Genomic DNA, 18,030 nt, shown 5'->3' with positions numbered 1-18,030 from the left:
GGCTCAGGTAATTATCCTGCCTCAGCCCTATTAGCCAGAACTACAGGCATGCATCTCCATAAGCAGCTAATTTTTAAAAATTTTTTTTATAGAATGGGGACTTGCCCAGGCTAGTCTCAAACTCCTGGCTTTAAGAGATCATCCCGCTGCTGCCCCTTTTTGTTTTCATTTGTTTGTTTTGCTTAATTTTTCCTATTTAGTGCTTCAGTGGCTGCTTTCTCTCACCTGCTAGGTTTTTTTGTTCAGAAGTAGACCTTATATTTATAGCCTGTACTTCATTGTATTGAAGATCCAGACACTGAGCCCAACAACCGTTTGGCAAAGGTTCTGGGGCAAAGCTGTGGAAAATGCTCTAAATGAGCATTTTCTCTAGGTAGCAGCTTACTAAAACTTCACCCTCCTTTCGTGGTCAAGAGAAGCCCTGCGATAGCTTCTTCTGGTTTTATTCAATGAATTTAGCTCTGGGTTCATGCCTCCTTTTCTGCACACTTACTGCCTTTCATCCCATATACTATGAGTGCTAATTGCTTTGCCTGTTTTCAGCCTGAAGTCCAGAAGCCTACAACTTCATTTCTTCCTACCATAGTATGTTTCTATGTAGTCTCTGATCCACAGAGATGGTGTCTTGTTTTGAATTGGTTATGCCTTTAAAATTTTTCTCATCTTTAAGTTTACCAATGATTTTTATATTTTTAGAGCACAGGCTCAAAAACCAGAAAATTTTTTTTTTTTTTTTTTTTTGAGATGGAGTCTCTCTCTGTCGCCCAGGCTGGAGTGCAGTGGCCGGATCTCGGCTCACTGCAAGCTCCGCCTCCCGGGTTCACGCCATTCTCCTGCCTCAGCCTCCGGAGTAGCTGGGACTACAGGCGCCCGCCACCACACCCGGCTAGTTTTTTGTATCTTTTAGTAGAGACGGGGTTTCATCGTGTTAGCCAGGATGGTCTCGATCTCCTGACCTTGTGATCCGCCCGTCTCGGCCTCCCAAAGTGCTGGGATTACAGGCTTGAGCCACCGCGCCCGGCCAAAAACCAGAATATTGTAAGTGTATTGAAATCCCACCGTCGTTTCTGTACTTTTCATATATAAAATTGTTCTTTGAATTTTGAGATCCGTTTACAGAAACTGCTGCTGCTTTTTAGACTCTTGCTCAGTAAAGATCTGGTTTATTATTTTTATATTTCTGATAGCTTTGCCGGCATTGTTTTTTCTGAGCTATTTGTTTGATTGAGACTATGTTTAGTGGCATCTTCATTTTAAAAGGCCAAATTATTTAGTTCAGTTTGTTGTAATTTTAAATTGATAGGAAAATATGAATATTAAAATATGTAAAATGTGCTATATATGCCAAACAAAATGCTAAAGAAAGTAGGCTGCTGCTGGACACTCAACTCAGTTTACAAACAACAGAATGAATAGAAAAATGGAAGGAAACTATCGAGCATTTTCTGTGTGCCATAGTATATATTTATATGCATGCATCTATATATGTATGTATATATATTTGTGTGAGTATATATGTAGACATACTCTTATATACATATATAGTTTATTGTGTGGAGAAATTTAGTAGCTTGTCTAAAATCATACAACTGGTTACTCATAGAGGCAGGCATAAAATTATAAAATTTATGTCTGTCTAACGTCAAAACTCTTGCTCCTTATTCTGCATTCTTTTAACATTATGTCTTCTGGTCACAAGACTTTGTTCATGGTTTACTGTTAGTCAGTTATTGTCATGGCATTTCAGTGATCTTAGGATTTCTAAATGTGATCTTGAGCCTTGATTTTTCACTGTATCCACTGTGGTGGAGATTGCTGGTTGTCCACTGAATGGGAGTAATTTGAACCACATCTAGGCCTGACTCCTGAGTGATGTGAGCCACTACTAGGCCTGGCTCCTAAAGCCCCCACAGGGTTTTTCAATGTACTTTCCCCTTTTCCTGAGAGCTGGAATGGTGATGAGCTGAACTGACCTTGGAAGCCGTATGTTGGCTGCCTTGAGCTTGAGTACATGAAGGAACTTATCAATTCCTGCCAACCAGGAATGTGCACTGTGGGTTGTATCTTAGGGAGAAAGACAATTTCATTTTATTGGAGATATTGTATTTTGAGGTGTATTTGTAGTAGCATTTTAACCTACCCTAACTAATATGCTTGTTTTAAAAGAAAGGCCAAGAATCAAGGGCATAGAGATTTTTCTTTTTTTTTTTTTTAGTTGAAGTCTTGCTCTGTCACCCAGGCTGGAGTGCAGTGGCGTAATCTCTGCTCACTGCATCCTCCACCTCCTGGGTTCAAGTGATTTTCCCTGCCTCAGCCTCCCAAATAGGTGGAATTACAGACACCCGCCACCATGCCTAGCTAATTTTTATATTTTTAGTAGAGACTGAGTTTTGCCATGTTGGCCAGACTGGTCTCAAACTCCTGATTTCAGGTGATCCACCTGCCTTGCCTCCCAAAGTGCTGGGATTACAGGCACGAGCCACTATTGACCCAGCCAGATTTTTTCAACATGGGCAAAATATGTTGGAGAAGAAATTTTTACAGACATGCTTTTATCATCAATAAGATACAACAAATGAAAAAATATGTTCTTTAGTAATTTGGGGACTTATTTTGACCGACAGTTAAGAACGTTAATATGGGGCTGGGTATGGTGACTCACGCCTGTAATCCCACCACTATGGGAGGCCGAGGTGGGTGGATCACCTAAGCTCAGGAGTTTGAGACCAGCCTGACCAACCTGGTGAAATCCCATCTCTACTAAAAATACAAAATTAGCCGGGCATGGTAGCACATGCCTGTAATCCCAGCTACTTGGGTGGCTGAGGCATGAGAATCACTTGAACCTGGGAGGTGGAGGTTGCAGTGAGCTGAGATCGTACCATTACACTCCAGCCTGGGCAACAAGAGTGAAACTCGATCTCAAAAGAAAAAAAAAAAAGAATGTTAATATTGGAACTTATGTATATTATTACTGTTACTGCCAAAAATTAATTTACTTTATTAATTTACTTTATGAGACTAGTGTCATAGAACTTGGAATTGCATAGAACCTTACGAGGTCATCCTATGACAGATGTTCATTATTATGGGTGGCCAAAAATTGACTAGCAAAAGAGAGGGAGTCTCGAAAATGGAGGACAACTGTTAGGTTACAGATTAAGTTATGTCACCTCTTGAGAGAAAGTGTGCTGGCCACATGATATATTTACAACACCTTCCTGCCTGCTACCTTTTCCAGGTGTGGCCTCAGTCTCCATCCCATGCCTATGCATTATTTCTGAAATCAGGGCCCACAGGGATTTACTGTTACTTGCATTAACTTGGGCTAAAGACATTATATCCATGGTTTTCCTTGGGCATTCTACCAAAATTAAGGCATAAAACTGGTATCAGGACCAAGGGAAAATATGTCCCTTTTTTTTTTTTTGAGACGGAGTCTTGCTCTGTCACCCAGGCTGGAGTGCAGTGGCGCGATCTCCACTGATTGCAAGCTCCACCTCCTGGGTTCACACCATTCTCCTGCCTCAGCCTCCCAAGTAACTGGGACTACAGGCACCCGCCACCTCACCCGGCTAGTTTTTTGTATTTTTTAGTAGAGACGGGGTTTCACCGTGTTAACCAGGACGGTCTTGATCTCCTGACCTCGTGATCCACTGGCCTCGGCCTCCCAAAGTGCTGGGATTATAGGCTTGAGCCACCATGCCCGGCCAATATGTTCCTTTTAACAATACTAAGAGCCCATTCTTCCCTTATCCTCTCCTCTTATTTAATTTGTAAGCCAACTGAAACAGACAATTAAATACAGGCCTTTGAAACAGAGGCCTGTGGTGGTGATATGGACTACCATGCAAGTAGAGGCATCAATTGCTCATCTCATCTAATCTTCCATCCATGGTCAAAAGATAGCTGATCCTTTGCAGGAATGTGGTTGGTGATGGGAACAGTGTAACTCCTCTTGGACCATCTATTAACTGTATGTGGTGTCATTCAAGGAGCAAGCCCAGGAGTAGTTTTAAAGCGCTGTTTGAGTGAGTGAGATACTCATCACAGTCAGTACTACCAACTTGGGTAGACTCATTCTTTTTATATTCTTTCCCCCTTGCTTCTGCCATTAAAAATGGAGGAGTGGTGACATTCACCACTGGTCTATATCACTTAAAGTTGTCAAATCACAGAAAAAATTAACTTTTTTCTTCCTTAAGATTTTTTTGTATAGTTATAACAATGTACTTTTCCTTTCTAAAGCTCAAGTTTCCAGCTGGGGCTTACTTTTTATTGGTTGGTCTGCTTTTTTGTTTTGTTTTGTGAAGTTCAGTAACAGTAAACTAAAAGGTGACAGCATTTTGTAAGCACAAGATTTTAAAATGATCCTCAGAGCCCCTCTTTCTTAGGGGAAATAATTATAATGATCTTCATGTTCTTCATCTTCCCCTTGCTGGGGAATTTTTTACTTCATTTTGAAATACTCTTACTATTCAGAGTTCTTCCTCACAAGTCTGATTTTATTGTTCAGTATCACATAGAATGTCTGTTTTTTTTGTTTTTTGTTTTGTTTTGTTTTGAGATAGAGTCTCTCTCTGTTACCCAGGCTGGAGTGCAGTGTCACAATCTCAGCTCACTGCAACCTCTGCCTCCCAGGTTCGAGAGTCTCCTGCCTCAGCCTCCCCAGTAGCTGGGATTACAGGTGTGTACCACCACAACTACCTAATTTTTGTATTTTTAGTAGAGATGGGGTTTCACCAGGTTAGCCAGGCTGGTCTCGAACTCCTGACCTCAAGTGATCCACTCACCTTGGCCCCCCAAAGTGCTAGAATTACAGGCGTGAGCCACGGTGCCCAGCCAATGTCTGTATTTGAAAAAAAAAATTGTTTTACTGTTGTTTTATACAGATGCAGGAAACCTAAAATGATTTTTATAGTAACCATTTCTTTTTGTTCTTCATAGTTTTTTTACTCCAGTGTTTATTCCTAGACATATAGTTTAATCTTGCTTTTTTGTTTGATGATACATCTTTAAAGCCTCTTAATCTACAGGTGACAGAATGCAGGCCATTTAGCCTATGAAGTTTCCTGGGCCTAGGTTTTACTGATGCTTATTCTCAGTGCAATTCAACATGTTCCTCTTTTCTCTGTATTACCTAAATATTGGCATCTGAATTCTGAGGCTTGATCAGACTCAGTTTTGATCCTTGCAGCCTAGTGGTGGTATTATGTTATTTTACCATAAGACGCCTAATGTCTAGTTGCTTTTCTTTTTGCAGTATTGACAGCTATTGATGTTCATTGCCTATATCTGTTAATTCATTGAAGTTGCAAAATGATATTCTAATTTTATCAAATCTTTTTCATTTATTAATTGGAATATTTTATAAACAGACACTATCCCTCATCTACTATTTGATTATAAATTCTCTTTGGCTACTCTTTGATGCAGTTCATATAGGAAAAATAATGCCCAAATTTTGATCCAATTAAGTCTAGCAGTGTTATTGAAGACAAGTGTCTTAATAATGCTCAAGAAAGTCTTATAAGGTAAATGATTGAATGAACGATCATAATTCTCTTAGTATGTCTTTTCTCAGGCCAAACATCTCAAAATCCTTCAACAGTTTTCTCTATATCTCTGCTTCCAAGCCTTTGTTATCTTGGATGCTATATTCCGAACTATTTATATGATAGTTTGTTCTTCCTTTTAACCAGGCTAAGATACAGTGCTAAGTGAAAAAAAGCAAAATATATACCATACAATAGGTCTATACTAAATTCTACCAGTGTGGGAGTATACTAAGTCTGTTACTTTCCTTGACTTATTATTTCAAAAACGAATCTGATTTTGTCTTAAATTGTTGATTTTTAAGTTCTTATTTTTCTGCCTTTGTGTATATGATTGACTTAACATTTTAGTTCACGAAGTCCTCATTGGTAGTAATTGCTACTCATATGCCCCAAATATTCCAAATGATTTCTTTTTTGTTGTTGTTATTCAGAGGAATAACAAGAATACAGATGGCCTAAAGAAAGGTATTTCTGGCTGGGCGCGGTGGCTCACGCTTGTAATCCCAGCACTTTGGGAGGCCGAGGCGAGCGGATCATGAGGTCTGGAGATCAAGACCATCCTGGCTAACACAGTGAAACCTCAACCTCTACTAAAAACACAAGAAATTAGCCGGGCGTGGTGGTAGGTGCCTGTAGTCCCAGCTACTCGGGAGGCTGAGGCAGGAGAATGGCGTGAACCCGGGAGGCAGAGCTTGCAGTGAGCCGAGATTGTGCACTCCAGCCTGGGTGACAAAGCGAGACTCCGTCTCAAAAAAAAAAAAAAAAAAAAAAAAAGAAAGGTATTTCTGTAGCCGTTATTTCCCAGCGGACAGTTGTTGCGTAATATAAAATGCCTTTAAAACTTGTAGCTATGTCTCAAGGCTGCTGAGAGGTTGCAAAACTCTTCAGTGTGTTAGCCATATGCTCAATCTTTTGATAAAGTCTCCTGTGAAATCTATTCAGATTGTATTACAAGTTAGCATTGAAAAAATTCCTGTCATATGTGGTTACAAATCTGCAGTCTTTTCTCAGTTGCTAAAAGCACATGTGATAGTGGAATTAAGAGCCTTGTTAAACAGCTGCTGCCAATGACCTCAAAGTGACATCTAGCCAGGACTGACAGTTATAGTAATTGCTATGTTAATGTGCAAATTTAAAACATCAATAAAGGCCTGGTGCGGTGGCTCACTCCTGTAATCCCCAGCACTTTGGGAGGCTGAGCCAGGTGGATCATTTGAAGTCAGGAGTTTGAGACCAGCCTGGCTAACATGGTGAAGCCGTCTCTAGTGAAAATACAAAAAATTAGCCAGGTGCGGTGGCGGGTGCCTGTAATCCAAGCTACTTGGGAGGCTGAGGCAGGAGAATTGATTGAACCCAGAGGCAAGGGTTGCAGTGAGCCAAGATCAAACCATTGTACTCCTGCCTGGGCAACAAGAACAAAACTCCATCTCAAAAAAATAACAATAGTAAAATAAAATAAAACATCAATAAAGTTTTTCTTAACATTGGTAAATTACTTCATGACATGGAACTGATGAGATTATAGGTTTTATTGCCTTGACACATTTTCTAGCCAGTTATTTACAAGATATTATTTATTGTTGGCTATTTCAACATGTAAAATTCAGGTATGAGATACATTTTTTCACTTAAATATTATGTGGCTGGTATAGTATTTTGTATGTTCCATGTACAGAATGGGGGCTTGTATACCAGATAAGGGAATTAACTTTCATATTAATTTGACAGCCTTTTAGTTAAATTTATGCCATACTTGATTTTGTTGCTATGCCAACATTTGCTTGTGTGATTCTCAATTTCGCTGCTTTCTAAATATGGCATATGTAAAGGATCTCTGGCAATTTGCTTAATTTTATAATCAAAAGTCTGTTGCTTCAGACCTGTTAATAATTGAATTTCCATCATATGTAATTTTATTTTTCTATGCCTTCATTTAATGTATTTTGTCTTTGAAGACCTACTAGCTTTTGAAACCTATGAAATCTAAAGTCTGTTTTGTTTCAGGAATTAGGAAATTGCATAGAAGTAGAAACTGTAAAATCAATTCCTTTGTAAAAACTTGGTATTTAGGCCAGGCACAATGGCTACTGCCTGTAATCCCAGTGCTTTGGGAGGCCATGACGGAAGGATCACTTGAGTCCAGAAGTTTGAGGCCAGCCTGGACAATGTGGCGAGATCTTCTCTCTATAAAAATAAAGATAATTTTTAAAAAAGAGAGTGTTAAAAAAAATCTTCTGGGAAAAGGATTGTAAAAAATAGAAAAAAAGACTTGGTATTTAAGAACCTATAGGTTGGCATATATATGGCATTGTACCCTATTACTGAAATCTGAAATTTCTTATGACATTTACAAATTTTGCAGGCCGGGCGCGGTGGCTCAAGCCTGTAATCCCAGCACTTTGGGAGGCCGAGACGGGCGGATCACAAGGTCAGGAGATCGAGACCATCCTGGCTAACCTGGTGAAACCCCGTCTCTACTAAAAAATACAAAAAACTAGCCGGGCGAGGTGGCGGGTGCCTGTAGTCCCAGCTACTCGGGAGGCTGAGGCAGGAGAATAGTGTAAACCCGGGAGGTGGAGCTTGCAGTGAGCTGAGATCCGGCCACTGCACTCCAGCCTGGGCGACAAAGCGAGACTCTGTCTCACAAAAAAATAAAAATAAAAAAAATTTTGCTAGCCTTCAGTGATTTAAGACATTAGAGAATTATTCAAAAAAAGTTTTAAACCAAAGTTACATGAGCATTGCCTCAACTGGAATATGAATGGTATATTGCAAGAAATAAAAAATTCCAAGAATATTAAATATTTTTGACGTTCATTTGTAATTTTAAAAACTAAGTCTAGAAAAAAAGATAGCATTTCTTCCCAAAATAAGATGGAAAATATATGAGAATTGATGAGCAGTGATGATAAGAATGTATGAGCCTTTGAGCATTGCTTAATATAGTAACACTTTCTAAATTTCTAACTTTAGGTGATGGAATATGAGAATAGGATTCGAGCCTACTCCACACCAGACAAAATCTTCCGATATTTTGCCACCTTGAAAGTCATCAATGAGCCTGGTGAAGCAGAAGTGTTTATGACGCCAGAAGATTTTGTGCGATCCATAACACCCAATGAAAAACAACCAGAACGTAAGTTGCTAAAGTGAAATATAAGATTGTGATATTTATTTTTTATAAGCTACTTTGTCTCTTTCTACATAGTACTGAAATCTTCCAGGTCCTTGTAATAATGTTATGAACAGTGTGGTTATTGAATAGCAGGCATTGTGCTAGGCTTTAGGAGTACAAAAGAGAAGCCTGCAGTCTAATGTGGCAATCTGCAACCAGGGTAAGAGGTGAAGGAGATTGTGCCCCTCTGGTTGAGATTCATTGCCTGTAATTAGATTGTTCTTGAAGGCAATACATTACACATATAACTGCTATCAAGTCACTCTTTAGTGAGGAAAACTAGAAAACATATGGAGTATGAAATTAACACACTTTTAAACAACCAGTAGATCAAATACATAATCACAAAGGAAGTTAGAAAATGCTTTCAGTTGGATGAAAAGGAATACAGAACCTCCAAAAACTTATGCAGTACCACAAAAGCAGTGCTCAGAGGGAAATTTATAGTTATAAACACCTACATTTAAAAAGAAGAATGATCTAATCAATATTCTAACTTTCACACACATAAAACAAGGTTATATATTGATTGGTTGTGAAAATGTTGTGACCATAGGCTCAAAGGAGCTTAACCCTGAATTTCCCCAAGAGCAATAGGTTGATATTCACTAATTCATTGTCCACAGTGACCGTACAGAACATAACTACAAATAGCAAGAATTGATTGTACAGTCATGGGCCACTTAATGATGAGGATATGTTCTGAGTAATGTGTCCTTAGGTATTTCGTTATTGTGCAAACATCATGAAGTACTTAATACAAATCTAGATGGTATAACCTACTACACATCTAGACTATATGGTATAGCCTCTTGTTCCTAGGCTATAAACCTGTATGGCATGTTACGGTACTGAATACAGTAGGCAATTGTAACACAGTGGTAAGTAATTGTATATCCAAACATATCTAAACATATAAAAGATGGAAAATAGTGCACCTGTAGACTTTATAAATGTTGCACACTTAGACTACACTAAATTTATTTTAAAAATAAAATAGTTGTACTATGATGTTACTATTGGTATAAAGTCACTAGGCAATAGGAATTTTTAGCTCAGTTATAATTTTATGGGACCACCACTGTAGATTAGTCCTTTGTTGACTAAAACATCGTTAAGCAGCACATGACTGTATATGGTATAGGAGTAGGATATAAAGAAACTAATTCTTTTTTTTTTTGAAATGGAGTTTCACTCTTGTCACCCAGGCTGGAATACAATGGCGCAATCTCAGCTCACTGCAATCTCCGCCTCCTGGGTTCAAGTGATTCTCCAGCCTTGACTCCTGAGTAGCTGGGATTACAGGCATGTGCCACCATGCCCAGCTAATTTTGTATTTTTTAGTAGAGGATGGGGTCTGGCCATGTTGGCCAGGCTGATCTCAAACCCCTAACCTCAGGTGATCCACCTGCCTCAGCCTCCCAAAGTGATGAGATGACAGGTGTGACCTACTGCACCCGGCTAAGAATCTAATTCTTTAGAGAGTATATAGGAAGACATCCTAAATGGAGTACTATTTGAGTTGGGTTTTGAAAAATGAGTAATAGCTCATTATATATAGGAGAAAGAAAAGACATCATTCAAAGTGAGTAAATTGTGTGGTCAAAAATACAGACAGATAGGCTAGGTGCTGTGGCTCATGCCTGTAATCCCAACCCTTTGGGAGGCTGACGCAGATGGATTATTTGAGCTCAGGAGTTGAAGACCAGCCTGGGCAACATGGCGAAACTCCATCTCTACGAAAAATAAAAAAATTAGCTAGGCATGGTGGTGCGTGCCTGTAGTCCCAGCTACTTGGGAGGAAGAGGTGGGACGATGGCTTGAGCCTGGGAGGTGGGTGTTGCAGTGTGCCGAGATGACACCACTGCACCCAAGCCTGGGCAATAGAGCTAGACCCTGTCTCCAAAAAAAAAAAAAAAAAACAGACACATGAAATAACAAAGTGAGCTTAGGGAACCAAAAACATTTATGTCATTTACTAACCAGAAAATTCATAATATTTTGCCCACATTATTAATATTCACATATCTCTAGGTCAAATAAAAACTATGTAGAACCATCACCCCTCCAAAATGTATGAAATTTGCTATTTAAATTTTTTGGTTGTTGGCGGGGTGCAGTAGCTCATGTCTGTAATCCCAGCACTTTGGGAGGCTGAGGCAGGCAGATCTCTTGAGATTAGGCATTAGAGACCAGCCTGGCCAACATGGCACAACCCTGTCTCTAATAAAACTATAAAAATTAGCTGGGTATGGTGGTGCACACCTGTAATCCCAGCTACTTGGGAGGCTGAGGCAGGAGAATTGCTTGAACCCAGGAGGCGGAAGTTGCAGTGAGCCAAGACTATGCCACTGCACTCTAGCCTGGGTGACAGAGTGAGACGCTGTCTCAGAAGGAGAGAGAAAGAAAGAGAGAGAAAGAGGGAGATAGAAAGAGAGAGAAATAAAAATAAAATTTTTGGTTGTGGAAATTTTCAAACCTGAAAAGTAGAAAATGTAATCAACCCATGTGCACACATCACTTAGCTTCAACAATTATAGCACATGGCCAATCTTGTTTCATCTATAACCTCTCTTACTTCCTTTCCTCACCCCAGATTGTTTTAAAGCCAATTCAAGACATGTAGACAACCTGTAAATACTTTTGCATGTGTCTCTAAAGTACAAGAACTTTAAAAACAATAACACTTTTTAAATAATTGCATTTAAAAACAGGCAGCAGTTATTCCTTAATAGCAAATATCCAGGCACTGTTCACATTTTCCTATCTAAAAAATAACTGTTAGAGTTGGTTTGTTTAAATTAACCTCTACACTGCATTTGATTGATATGTCTCTTCAGTCTTTTATCTACCATTTTTTTTCACTTTCGTGTTTTTTTATTGCCATTTATGTGAGACATATTTTATGCCTCGTCTCACATTTCTCAGCCCACCTTTTTGCTCAGGTTGCTGCTGCAGCAGTTAGTTGTACAGTGTTGCAGCCTGACAGGACAAAGCCTCAGCTATGTTGTGTATCTGTTGCTTTCTCCTATAGGGCATCTCTGCTGCTATAGCATGGGACACCTGTAGAAGCATACTCAACCATGTTGGCACACGCACACATTTGGAGATACAAAAGCATTAACACTTACTGCTGAGAATTGGTGGATACCCTCTTCTCCATTGTCTTGGATGATCAATTCTGATATACAGACTATATGGTTTCTCAGATGGGCCAAGGGGAGTTGAGCTCTGGTTGTCTACAGTGGTAGTCAACTTAATAACATACCTTTGAATTGGCTTTTTCTGCTGACCTGTTTCACTTTTCTTAGTCCTTCCACACTGATACCTTGCTTTTAAGGAAACCAAACTAGACACCATTTATTTGTGGAAGAATGTAGGTCATTTGTATTATAGAATTTCCCACATTCTGGATTTTACTGATTGCATCCATAATGTGTTGTTTAACATGTTTCTCTATCCTTTGTGTTTCACCCATATATAAAATACATAGAAAGTAACTGAAGAATGAATATACCAAAGTGTTAACTCTGTGCATGTTGAAATTATCAGAAATTATTTTATTCTTCTTTGTACGTTTCTTTATTTTCTAATAGACTTTATATATATACGTGTGTGTATATATTCATTCAACATGTATTGATTGATAGTGATGAGTTAGAGAACATTCTAGGTGCAAGAAATACAGTAATTAATAAAATGGACAAAAAGTCCTGCCCTCATAAATAATCTTTTATAATTAGAAAGAAATTAAAGGTATATAAAACTTCTCATTAATTGCATTGAGCTTTTAATTTAGAGCATTGGCTGGGCACTGTGGCTCAAGCCTGCAATCCTAGCACTTTGGGAGGCTATGGCAGGAGGATCGCTTGAGACCAGGAGTTCAAGACCAGCTTGAGCAACACAGCAAGACCCTGTCTCTATAAAAATAAAAGTAAAAAAATTAGCCAAGCGTGGTGGCTTGTGCCTATAGTCTTAGCTACTTGGGAGGCTGAGGTGGAGGGATCACTTGAACCCAGGAGTTTGAGGTTACAGTGGGCTATGATCATGCCACTGTACTCCAGCCTGGGCAACAGTGTGAGACCCTGTCTCAATAATAATAATAATAATAATAATAATAATAATAATAATAAATGTAGATTCCTTTAAATTAGTTTCAGCACCTTGTTTTGTGATACTGAAGGAAGAAAGTAAATAAAGCTTGCATGGGCCGGTCGCGGTGGCTCATGCCTGTAATCCCAGCACTTTGGGAGGCCGAGACAGGCAGATCACAAGGTCAGGAGATCAAGACTGTCCTGGCTAACATGGTGAAACCCCATCTCCACTAAAAATACAAAAAAGAAAGCTTGCATGTAGATAAAAATCTTATTTGTGTTGATAAAAACTTTAGATAAAATTTAACTGAGTTTAATTGAGCAAAGAACAATTGGCAAATCAGGCAGCCCCCAAACCAGAATAGGTTCAGAGAGCCTCCAGTGTAGCCACATGGTGGAAGATTTATGGACAGAAAAAGGAAAGTGACGGACAGAAGATGGAAGTAAGATACAGAAGCGGCCAGATTAGTTACAGCTTGGAGTGTCCCTTATTTGAACGTGGTTTGAATGATTGGCTGCAACTTGATGATTGGCACAAGAGTATGTTACACATATGCAGTGAGGTTACAGTTCACTATGTACAGAGGAAGCTTTAGGCTGAACTTAAAATATATAAGGAGGCAGCTTTAGTCTAAACTTAATTGAACAATTCCCCTCTTTTAGTCATCTCAATGGAGAGATTGACCGAAACTTTAGTCATTGATGTCACTCTGTCATCACTGTAAATGTACTGATTTGGTCTCAAATCTCACTGGGAGATAGCACGACATGGAATCTGTAAGTTGGGAACAGGGACTTCAGGTTATTTTTTGTAAGTGTTAGAGTAGAGGGGACTTTCTTATGCTGGAATCTCCTGTTTTCAGGAGTAAGACAAAAACTGGTCTGTTTTAGGACCCATTTGCTTCCTTAAAGTTTGTCGTATTTAGTGTGAGAGACTCCGTTTTGGTTTGGTTCGGTCTGCTAGAGCCTAGTGTACAAGCTCAGTCCACGACCATGGCCTCCCATAATTTTGTTTTAAAATTCCCCCTTTTTAGTCAAGTTCTCACTTAAGTGAGAGTGTGTCCAAAACTTAAGGCCTTAGAGCCACTCTGTTACCATCATTTTGGGTTTCTAGTCTCAGCATGTAATTCATAGTTTTACAACATCCTTAGGGTCACACATTTCTTTGAGTGTTTGTCATTCCAGTCAAAGAGAGACCATTTGACATTCTAGAGATGGCTGGATGCATACCTTTAAGTGTTTGAGAGAGTACAGTGTACCAGTCATATGGTTTGGCTTTGCGTCCCGACCCAAATCTCATCGTGAATTGTAATCCCAACATGTCGCGGGAGGGGCATGATGGGAGGTGATTGAATCATGGGGGCGGACTTCCCACTTGCTGTTCTCATTATAGTGAGTGAGTTCTCATGAAAGCTGATGATTTTAAAGTGTGTGGCACCTTCCCCCTTTGCTGTCTTTCTCTTCTGTCACCATGTGAAGAAGGTCCTTGCTTCCCCTTCACCTTCCACCATGATTGTAAGTTTCCTGAGGCCTCCCAGTCATGCTTCCTGTTAAGCCTGTAGAACTATGTGTCAATTAAACCTCTTCATAAATTACCCAGTCTCAGGTAGTTCTTTATAGCAATGTGAGAATGGACTAATACAGCCAGGGAGACTACTATTATGACTCTCAGGAGGATAATACCAAGAGTTTGGTCCCCATGATCAAATCAACTAAAATCAAATAGATCAAAGAATGAGCTAGATAAAGAATCTACTTGTTTCAGCCAAGCAGCCTGTTTATTAATCCCCTACAACTGAATATAATACCTGATATATTCTTCCATATGCAACCACAAGTGTCAGCAACTGCACAGATATTTCTGTTTAGCTGGTAAGTAATCTATAGCAATTTTATTTTTTAACACAACTTTAGCAAGAGAATTTAAAATCTGTTGTGTAACTTCAGCCTTTGCAGTAGAATCTGCTATAGAGCGTATTTTGAGGGATAAATTTCTAATAATTGCCTCTTTTACTCCAAACCATGGAAAAAGAGACCTGAGAAATGAAACCCATCCAGAAGAGTGAAGGCCTCCTGGCAATATTCTCTTTAGCCTATGCTGGTAATGTTCTCTTTAACCTATGATAAAGATTAAGATAAATTGACCAGTGTTCTGTTTCTGACCAATTATGAAGCAACAGATGTTTTTTGCTCACATTGGCCATTTACCTTTTAATGCTTGTATTAGTCTGTTCTCACACTGCTATGAAAAAATACCCGAGACTGGGTAATTTATAAAGAAAAGAGGTTTATTAGCCGGGCGAGGTGGCAGACACCTGTAACCCTAGGTACTCGGGAGGCTGAGGAAGGAGAAGCACTTGAACCTGGGAGATGGATGTTGCAGTGAGCCAAGATCACGCCACTGCACTCCAGCCTGGGTGACAGAGTGAGACTCTATTTCAGAAAAGAAGAAAAGAAAAGAGGTTTCATTGACTCACAGTTCTGCATGGCTGGGGAGGCCTCAGAAAACTTATAATCATGACTGAAGGCACCTCTTCACAGGGTGGCAGGAGACGGAATGAGTGCAAACAGGGGAAATGCCAGAAACTTACAAAAGCATCAGATCTCAGCCGGGTGTGGTGGCTCACACCTGTATTCCCAGCACTTTGGGAGGCCGAGGCAGGTGGATTGCCTGAGCTCAGGAGTTTGAGACCAGCCTGGGCAACATGGTGAAATCCCATCTCTACTAAGATACAAAAAATTAGCCGGGTGTGGTGGCGTGCACCTGTAATCCCAGCTACTCTGGAGGCTGAGACAGGAGAATCGCTTGAACTGAGGAGGTGGAGGTTGCAGTTAGCCAAGATCACGCCATTGTACTCCAGCCTGGTGACACAGCAAGACTCTATCTCAAAAAAAAAAAAAAAAAAAAAAGACCATCAAATCTCATGAGACTCACTCATTATCACGAGAACAGCATGAATCACCCTCATGATTCAGTTACCTCCACCTGGTCCCACCCTTGACACATGGAGATTATGAGGATTACAATTCAACGTGAGATTTGGATAGGGACACAGAGCCAAACCATATCAATGCTGTTTTATCTGTGATAACCTTATTTAACAGTTTTACAACTTACCCAGTGAAATAAGTGCCTCTGTCATTAGAGACTTTTTCAGGAATATCCCATGAGGATAACACATTTCCTAATCACCTTTTAGCTGTTGTTATAACAGCCCTCTTACATGGAAAAGCTTTTATGCAATCAGAAAACATGCATGGATCTCATCTTAATGTGTTCCAGAAAAAAGAAAGAAAACATGCATTGAAAATGACAATTGAATGAAATTCCTTTATAAATGTTTAAATGGCCCATCAGGTAGCATAAATGAATATGAAGTTTTGATTGTCTTCCCAGGATTATGGGTGTGACAAACCAAACATTGGCATAAACCATTTAGCATTGTAGAACAGTCACCACACCAACATATATTTTTAATTTGGATCATTTTATCTCTTCTATGATGAGTTATGAAAATGCAGAGCTTTTCATAATGAAAGCTTTAAGGACTCAGGAAGGACCAGGCAGCCGTTCAGGTTCTCCATGAGTCCACACTTAACGTTGGACTTAGGTTCTCTTAAATACCTAGGCACCTAAATTAGAGAATCAAAACTGGTATTTAAGTTTTGTTTTAAGATGAGTTATCATAGGTAATTTTACTTGGGGCATGGGGTTCATTCACATTGCCTATCTAAACAGTTTCAGTAACAGCTGATAAGCATGGAAATCTGACAAAGTATTTTCTTGATATTCAATTATTTTTGCCCTGCTTTTGTTAGCAGTTTTATAAACCAGTCAATCTCTTCATTAGAGTTCTGGGAGTTCTTACCCAGTTCAAATAATATTATCCTAAAGTTATCAGAAAACCTGTATTTAAGGGTGCATGTCATGCCATCCTTTTGGTGAACCTCCTTGAAGATAACAATGCTCCAGGATTTTGCTTGCTTATGAATTTTTCAGAAACTGCATCAGCATTAAGAAACAACTTAAAACGGTCCTAGTTTAAAACATAGTTGACAAGGAAATTTGGTTATTTCTGTGGCCTACAATAATTTAACATAACACCCATAATTATAACTGATGGTATATATCCAGACATATGAGAATTTTAGGAACCCTATACAGTTTTGGAACATATATTAATACCATTTATAAAAACACAAATAGAAGAAGGTTAAACCTCATTTCTTATTTGACAGTGCTTATGTACCTTAACCTATCTAATAACCCTGTTTATCTTTCTTTTGGATGCTTCAGGGGCCCTTTGTTGCATCCCAAAGTGAGAGGTCAACAAAAAAGACTTAATTTTGCAGTTGAAATTTGATTTTAGGAAGCCTGTCAAATATGTCAAAGGTTTAAAACACTTTACCAAAACAGGATCACAGGTCACTCTAAAATAATAATCATTCACTTTGCCAAAATGATAATTTTTTTTTTTTTTTGAAATGGAGTTGTGCTCTCGTTGCACAGGCTGGAGTGTAATGGCATGATCTTGGCTCACCCCAACCTCCGCCTCCCAGGTTCAAGTGATTCTCCTACCTCAGCCTCCGGAGTAGCTGGGATTACAGGCATGCGCCACCACACCTGGCTAATTTTTTTTGTATTTTTAGTAGAGACAGGGTTTCTCCATGTTGATTAGGTTAGTCTTGAACTCCCGACCTCAGAAGATCTGCCTACCTTGGCCTCCTAAAGTGCTGGATTACAGGCATGAGCCACTGTGCTTGGCCAATAAAAATGTTTTTAAAAGCAAAAACTTCATTTCCAAGATGAGGTTAGAGGAAAAATAAAATAAGATAAAATTAAAGTAAAGTAAAGGTTAGAGGAAAAATAAAATAAAGTAAAATAAAATTGCAAAAACCTTTACTCTTTGGTAGAGAGGAGACTCTGGTTTCTGAACAATCAAAATACCTGAGAAAGACAGCAGAAGACAGAATCTGTCTCTCCTTCACTCTTTTTTGTTTTTTGCAATTTACTTAAAAAGGAACAGAAATATTTTAGTAACACTTATTAGTACTAGGATTTTTTGATCAAAAGAGAAAAACCAAATAATACTTTTGTATTAGTGTAATATCAATATTTAAGCTAACTTTAATAAAGCCTTATAAACTAATCTAGTTTTAGTCAATTTTGACCACCATATTTCTACAGACCTTTTAAAATTTC

General features: G+C 39.0%; 1 protein-coding gene across 7 annotated transcripts in view; it reads left to right on the top strand.

Annotated features, from left to right (window-relative positions):
• MICU1 (mitochondrial calcium uptake 1) overlaps window positions 1-18,030 on the top strand; it is a 264,855-nt gene that overhangs the window by 68,382 nt on the left and 178,443 nt on the right. For all 7 annotated transcript variants that reach the window (XM_031652265.1, XM_031652264.1, XM_017962952.2 and 4 more), the window contains exon 4: window positions 8,532-8,694. In XM_031652265.1, the coding sequence (XP_031508125.1) occupies window positions 8,532-8,694 (163 nt within the window). The remainder of the gene's footprint in view (window positions 1-8,531; window positions 8,695-18,030) is intronic.

The sequence above is a fragment of the Papio anubis genome, chromosome 11, assembly GCF_008728515.1.
Source record: "Papio anubis isolate 15944 chromosome 11, Panubis1.0, whole genome shotgun sequence".
Taxonomy (NCBI): domain Eukaryota; kingdom Metazoa; phylum Chordata; class Mammalia; order Primates; family Cercopithecidae; genus Papio; species Papio anubis.
Note: the sequence above shows the minus strand (reverse complement) of the source record. Positions and strands in the feature narration are given on the sequence as shown.